Here is an 8,007-nt window from a genome sequence, read left to right as displayed (position 1 = left end):
ATTATACTGTTCATCTATTATCTGTGTTTGTGTTAGCAGTCTAGCCTACCCTAATTGATGGTGTGCTCCTAAACAATTTGTTTTCCAATGATTCCTCCACTGCCTATAAAATAAAATTCAAACTCCAGCTCTATCCCAATCTACCTTATTGATTTTTTTCTCCAACTACTTCACTTCATCCATCCTATGTTTCTATCAAACTAAACAAACATGGTCCTATGTAAACTTTAGGTTTACCTCTACCTGTGTTCGGTTACATGGATTCCCTCACCTGGCATGTTCTTTTCATTCTATTTCCATATGTCCAAAATTCACCAGTTTTTAAGACCTGCAAATGCTACCTTTTCCACGAAGCCTTCTCTGACTCCTCCAGATGAAAATAGTTTCTCCTAATTATAAATCATGACAGGACTTTATATTTCTCTAACAGTTTTCTCACTTGATTTTGTTTCTTAATGAATATGCTTTAACATCTCCTGGTCTACATACTTTTAAGGGAGGACCCTTATCTGATACATCTTTATATAGCATTAAGTTCCTAGGAGAGTATCTTTTATAGAGCAGAAGTTCAATAAACATTTGTTAACTGAAAAAGAAAAATAATGAAATATCAATTATCCTAAGTATTCCCACTACCATCCTACTTAAATTAATACTATCCTCTATCTATCTCACCCCAATCTCCTTCCTTATAATCATCACTTCCAAATTAGTGGAGTTGGATTTGATGTAATTTTATTTGGAACATACACACAGTTGGGCTCATAGTTAAGTCATACCTGGCAGTATCCAATTTTGGGATTCCTGTATGCATAAGCAGTGAGTACCCTTCTCAGAGCAGATATGCCAGTGTCACTCTGAAAGGCTGGGTGCTCAGGCAGAGAGCGACGTAAATCACGTTCAATTTCTTCAGTAGCCAAGTTGCAGGTCCCTAAGGACTGCTCAACTACTTCAGCATAATAGCCAGGATTAGTAGCCATGTCATTAACAGCACCTGTGAAGATTATTAACATACAACAGAAGAGGGACAAAATTAAGCTATTATTTCATATATACATAAAGAATTGGATTTCATTTCATTACCTTGATATTTAGCCTTATGCTTAAGTGATTCCTGAGCACAAACAGAAAAGAGCTTTACACTAGAATCTATGTCAAGCTACTAATTTTATCCAACAGAATACCATTTTCATGAGCTTTTTTCCCCCTTAACTGACTGTTGACACTAGAGATAAAGGTTCCCCCATTATACATATCTTGCCTAATAAACTAATGTGCTCAGATGCTGGATGTGTGGATAGATAGGTAAGTTACAGGTAACTACTTACCTTTCTCTCTTTGACTAGTCTGAACTCAAGATGAGTAAGACTTTGTACTAACCATCTTTGTAATTCTTTCGCTTTAGCTTAGGGCATAACTCCTAGAAAGGCATAGTTAATGTCTGTTAAATAAATAAAGTGAATAAATGTAATACCTGAAAAAAGCATCCAGAGTTCTCCTCTTAAGGTTTCTGGAATCCCTCTTACAACAAGACTTCGAGTCTTTTTGGTTCGAAACATACTAACACCACGCCCACATTCTGCAAAGAGTATTTTCCATGACTGTTCCTTCATTTTTTCTTTCAACTGTAATGACAGAAAAATCAAAACAACTAAATCTAGTGAGAAATTAACTGTAAAATAACTTGCCCACTCTCTTTACCTTGAAACAACATCTCTAGAAATTAAGAACATAGAAAACCAAAGTCAGTATTCACCCAGGGGTGAAACACCGAATCTTTGTCATCATGAAAATCTTGTAAACTCATGTGAGCACAGCAGCTTTAATTTACTATTTTAATTCTTAGCTAAATTCATATAAAAATGGTAAAAGTGTTATACTTGGGAGGCAAAGCTTTAAACCATCAGTCTCCCCAAATCACGTCTATGTCAGGATTAGAAATCTATGCGAATAAAACTCAATGTCAATAAATATGTACAACTATTATGTATCTGTAAAAATCCCCAATGTCCAACTTTTATCTTTTATCTTCATTCCTGATAATAGTCCTTGTGTATAGTGGAACCAAATAAGTTACACAGTAGTACCTGCTGGAAAACTTTTCAAGTCCCAAAAGAATAATTTTCAGTTGTGTCACCTTCTAGTCTGCTTTTAAAATTTTTACTTTTCACCAACTGTTTCAGCCCATGGGTTTAAATATTTTGTTTTCCTACCATTTTAGAATTAAGAGTCTCCAAATTCTGAGGGTGAAATACCATCATTAAGGCTTCAGTGTTCACAGTTTTACCACATTCCCTCTGACTTGTTGAAGATTGCACCTCAAAATTATCAGATGGCTCTGTAGACTCAGAACTAATAGCAAGCTGAAAAAGAAAGAATGCAATTATCCCAGCTGCATGCTTAAGTTTCTGCAAGAAAAATATTCTAATGTTTACTGTCATTTATAAGCCACAATCTATATACATAACAAATATTAAAGCAATATCTCAGAGACATACCTATCAAAATTAGATACGTCAACAACCTGACTTCTAGAATGGCAAGCTCAGAATCTCTGTGAACACACTCCCCAACAAAAGCAACAAAATAGTGGCAAAACATTCAAAATAAACCATTTCAGAACACTGGAATTAACCAAAGGCATGCAATAAACTGAAAAGCATCTATTCGAGAAAAACTAATGAGCCTGAGTAAGACCAGAAGAATCTGTGGGGCTTTTAACTCTATCTACCTGCCCAAGCTCAGAAATCAAAGCCAGTAGTATGGCAGCCAGTGGATCTTTTGGAGTTTCATTAAAAGCCTTATCCCTAGGGCATAGACAATATTTGATCAAACTTGCAACTCCCTGGAAAATCTCTATTCCCAGGGTGTTGTTATCATTTGATTTTATTCACAGCTCAGCTTGGTAAAAAAAACTCTGTTCCCAGGGTATTATAGAAAACAATAGCAATTGGCTGGTGACAACCTAGCTGTCCAAGGCTATGATTTCAGCTAGAGCAAACAAGAGCCTGGCTAAAGATTTAAAAGGAAGACCTGAAAAACCAGATGTGATATGGAATTTTGAAGGGCTGCAACATAGTCTTGGGGATCTAGAAGAATGAATACATGGACAGGGCTGTGAACATGCCTAGGAAAGAAATGGGACAGAAGAAGGCCCCAGTTACTCAACTCTGGCTATCTTTGAAAGCAGGGAGTAAAAGCTAAAGCTGATGTGTAAATTGCCTGAAGTTTGACATATGCCTTGACACAGATATCCTTGAGAAAAAGGTGGAATATTTGATAGCATAAGGCATTTAAGGAAATCTAACCCATCACTGAATAACCACTAAATTATACTGATTCAGGGGGTGATCCAAGGAAGTCAGGCTTAAAAATAGAAATAAGAACTTAAAAAAGCAACCAATAGAAAGTGTCTTGAGGGGACCCACTTGTTGGATTTCATAAACAAAGACTGTAAAGTAGCTATTATAAATATATTCAAAGAATTAAAACTATGTTTAAAAAAATAAAGTACCCATTAAAAAGTGGGCAAAAGGTCTAAATAGATACCTCACCAAAGAAGATATAAATGTCAAATAATCATATGAAAGAGGTTCAACATCAGATGTCACTGGGTAATTGCGAATTAAAACAATATTACACACCTATTAAAAACCAAAACATTGAAAATACCAATTGCTTATGAGGATGTGTTGATACAGGCATGCAATGTGAAAGAAGCATAAATATATAAACTATACCCCTATGTTTCTTGCATCACTACTCAAAATAGCCAAGATATGAAATCAACCTAAATGTCTACCAACAGATGAATGGATACAGAGAATGTGATAAATTTTTATAATGGAACACTATTCAGCCAAAAAAAGAATGAAACATTTTCATTGGCAGCAACATGGATGAACATGGAGAACATTATGTTAAGTGAAATAAGTCAGGCACAGAAAGATAAATACCATATGTTCTCACTCATATGAAGGAGGTAAAAAGTTGAGCTCATAGAAGTATAGAGTGGAATGATGATTATTAGAGGATAGAAAGTATGGGGGGGGGAGTTGTACCATTTTACATTCCCAACAGCAATATATGAGAGTGTCAATTCTTCACTTTCTCCTCAACAGTTATTATCTGTCTCTTTAATTATAGCCACCCTAGTGGGTATGAAATGGTATCTCGTTAGGCTTTTGATTTGCATTTCTCTGTTGACTAATGATATGAAAAATCTTTTAATGTGCTTATTGGCCATTTCTTTATTTTCTTTGGAGAAAAGTCTATTCAAATCCTTTAACCATTTTTAAAATTGGGTTGTTTGCCTTTTATTATTTAGTTGTAAGAGTTCTTCATACATTCTAATTAGAAGTCCCTTACCAGACATATAATTGGCAAATACTTCCTCCATTCTGTGGGTTGTCTTTTCACTTTCTTGATGATACCATTTGTAGCACAAAAGTTTTTAATTTTTATGTAATCCGATTTACCTATTTTTTCTTTAGGGTCACATGCTTTTGGTGTCATATCTATAAACAATTGCCTAATTCAAGATCATGAAGATTAACTCCTATGTGTTCTCTGAGAGTTTTATAGTTTCAGCTTTTACATTTCGGTCTTTGATCCATTTTAAGTTAATTTTTGTGTATGCTTTAAGAAAAGAGTACAACATCTTTTGGGGGGTGGGGACTATGTTGCTATCCATTGTTTTGGCACCATTTGTTGAAAATAGTTCTTTCCCCCATGGAATTAGCTTGGCTTTCTTGTTGAAAATTAACTGACCATAAATGTAAGAATGTATTTCTAGAGTCTCAATTATATTACATTGATCTACATATCTCCCCTTATGCCAGTATCACAATGTCTTGTTTACCACAGCTGTATAATAAGTTTTGAAATTGGAAAGCTTGAGTCTTCCAACTTTGTTTTTCTTCGTCAACACGGTTTTAGTTACTCTGAGTCTTTTCTTTTTTCACATAAAACTTTATGAACTCCAAAGTTTTACTTTTAAAACATATCAGTTACCCGGCTTCTATGGATTATAACTACACCAGCTATTGCAAGTTATTACTAGGAGTGGTAAAAAATAAAATAAAAGAAAGACAAGACTCACTAACTTCATCTCTTAAACTTTAGCAAACCTTAGTAGCTTAAGAAAGATAAAGAATGCCCATGACGGAGGCAGAGGAAAAGTAGCAGCTTAGGGTGGACCAATCCAGTGGTATTTTAGTTTGAAATCCAAGAAGCCAGTACAAGCCCTAGCAGGGCTGGACATTAAGATTGGCTCTGAGTCCCCACCCAAATCTCACCTTGAATTGTAATAATCCCCATGTGTCAAGCATGGGACCAGATGGAGATAACTGAATCAGGGGGATGGTTTACCTCATGCTGTTCTCATGATAGTGAGTGAGTTCTCAAGAGATCTGATGGTTTTATAGGGGGCTTCCCCCTTCGCTCAGTACTCATTCTCTCTCCTTCCACCCTGTGAACGGGTGCCTTCTGCCATGATAGTAAGTTTCCTGAGGCCTTCCCAGCCATGTGGAATTGTGAGTCAATTAAACCTCTTTGCTTTATTACCAAGTCTTCGGTATTTCTTCATAGCAGTGTGAGAATGGACTAATATAGTAAATTGGTACCAGGTAGTGGGGTGCTGCTGTAAAGATATCCAGAAATGTGGAAGCAACTTTGGAACTGGGTAACAGGCAGAGGCTGGAACAGTTTGGAGGGCTCAGAAGAAGACAGAAAGATGTGGGAAAGTTTGGAATTTCCTATAGACTTGTTGAATGGCTTTGACCAAAATGCTGATAGTAATATGGACAATGAAGTCCAGGTTGAGGTGGTCTCAGATGGAGATGAGGAACTTATTGGGAAATGGAACTTTAGCAAAGAGACTGGTGGCATTTTGCCCCTGCCCTAGAGATCTGTGGAACTTTGAACTTGAGAGAGATGATTTAGGATATCTGGTGGAAGAAATTTCTAAACAGCAAAGTGTTCAAGAGGAAGCAGAGCAAAATATTTGGAAAATTTGTAACTTGATGATGTCATGGAAAAGAAAAACTCATTTTCTGGGGAGAAATTCAAGCTGGCCAGAGAAATTTGTGTAAGCAACAGGAGCCGAATGTTAATCACCAAATTCGGATGTCTGCAGGACAGGCCAGAGACCTTCACGGCAGCCCCTCCCATCACAGGCCTGGAAGCCTAGGAGGGAAAAATGGTTTCATGAGCCTGGCCCAGGGCCCCCCTGCTCTATGCAGCTTCGGGACATGGTGCCCTGCATCCCAGCTGCTTCAGCTCCAGCTGTGGCTAAAAGAGGCCAAGGTTCAGTTTGGGCCATTGCTTCAGAGGGTGCAAGCCCCAAGCCTTAGTGGCTTACATGTGGTGTTGGGCTACAGATGCACAGAAGTCACAGGTGCACAGAAGTCAAGAACTGAGGTTTGGAAACCTCTGCCTAGATTGCAGAGGATATATGGAAATGCCTGGATGTCCAGGCAGAAGTTTGCTGCAGGGGCAGAGTCCTCATGGGGAGAAACTCTGCTAGAGCAGTATGGAAGGAAAATGTGGGGTCGGAGTCCCCACATAGAGTCCCCATTGGAGCATTTCCTAGTGGAGCTATGAAAAGAGGGCCACCATCCTTCAGACCCCAGAATGGTAGATACACTGACAGCTTGCACCGTGCACCTGGAAAAGCTGCAGGCATTCAACACTAGCCTGTGAAAGCAGCCAGGAGGGGCACTGTACCCTGCAAAGCTACAGGGGTGGAACTGCCCAAGGCTGTGGCAGTCCATCTCTCTCATCAGTGTGACCTGGATATGAGACATGGAGTCAAAGGAGACCATTTCAGGGCTTTATGATTTGGCTGCCCTGCTGGATTTCAGACTTATATGGGGCCTATAGCCCCTTTGTTTTGGCCAATTTCTCCCATTTGGAATGGTGTATTTACCCAATGCCTGTACCTCCATTGTCTCTAGGAAGTAACTAACTTGCTTTTGATTTTACAGGCTCATAGGCAGATGGGGCTTGCCTTATCTCAGATGAGCCTTTGGACCTGGACTTTGGGTTAATGCTGGAATGAGTTAAGACTTTAGGGGGCTGTTGGAAGGGCATGATTGTGTTTTGAAATGTGAGGACATGAGATTTGGGAGGGGCCAGGGGTAGAATGATATGGTTTGGCTCTGTGTCCCCACCCAAATCTCACCTTGAATTGTAATAATCCCCACATGTCAAGGGCAGGACTGGGTGGAGATAACTGAATCATGGGCAGTTTCTTCCATGCTGTTCTCATGACAGTGAGTGAGTTCTCATGAGATCTGATAGTTTTATAAGGGGCTTCCCCCTTTGCTCAGCACTCATTTTCTCTCCTGCCACCCCATGAAGAGGTGCCTTCCACCATGATTGTAAGTTTCCTGAGGCCTACCCAGCCACGCAGAACTGTGAGTCAATTAAACCTCTTTTCTTTATAAATTACCCAGTCTCAGGTATTTCATCATAGCAGCATGAGAACAGATGAATATAGATGGGATTCAAGGAAAGGTAAGGAGGAGTATTCAAATCAATGTGTAAATAAAAGGGTAAGGTAGAAGAAGCCAATAAAGGAAGAATTAATGATTAGAGAGTATAGGTCTCAAATTGCAACAATTCCCATCTTTTTTTTTTTTTTTAAAAAAAAGGTTATTTTGACAAATCACATACTTGACCACTTAATATTAAGTTTAGCTGTTTGAACGAGGAGCTACATTTTTGCAAATACAGGTTGGAAAATTCATGGTTGTAGTCTGGATCTCAAGCACAGCACATTCCTTTAGTTCGAATGACTGAATCATCAGTTTATCTATTGTTCTAAACTACAGGAAAAGTATCCCAGAAGGAAAAAAAATAACCTCTTAAGTAATGAAACCCTAAACATAAATTTATAAGAGTGATGACAAGTATGCTAGTCCTATCCATTATTACCTCTCAAGTATTCATAAAGTCATGTTAAAACATTCACCTTCATCAACAGGCAGTAGGTGGTCAGAAAAT

General features: G+C 38.3%; 1 protein-coding gene across 1 annotated transcript in view; it reads right to left on the bottom strand.

Annotated features, from left to right (window-relative positions):
• TBC1D8B (TBC1 domain family member 8B) overlaps window positions 1–2,359 on the bottom strand; it is a 33,724-nt gene extending 31,365 nt beyond the window's left edge. The window contains exons 1-3 of the mRNA XM_017854104.1: window positions 2,214–2,359; window positions 1,475–1,625; window positions 780–994 (exon numbers count right to left, since the gene is read on the bottom strand). Of these exons, the coding sequence (XP_017709593.1) occupies window positions 780–994; window positions 1,475–1,625; window positions 2,214–2,261 (414 nt within the window). The 5' untranslated portion in view covers window positions 2,262–2,359. The remainder of the gene's footprint in view (window positions 1–779; window positions 995–1,474; window positions 1,626–2,213) is intronic.
• Between the last annotated feature and the right edge of the window lie 5,648 nt (window positions 2,360–8,007).

The sequence above is a fragment of the Rhinopithecus bieti genome, unplaced genomic scaffold, assembly GCF_001698545.2.
Source record: "Rhinopithecus bieti isolate Rb0 unplaced genomic scaffold, ASM169854v2 scaffold_38787, whole genome shotgun sequence".
In the NCBI taxonomy this organism is placed as follows: Eukaryota; Metazoa; Chordata; class Mammalia; order Primates; family Cercopithecidae; genus Rhinopithecus; species Rhinopithecus bieti.
This window is presented reverse-complemented; position numbering and strand designations above follow the sequence as displayed.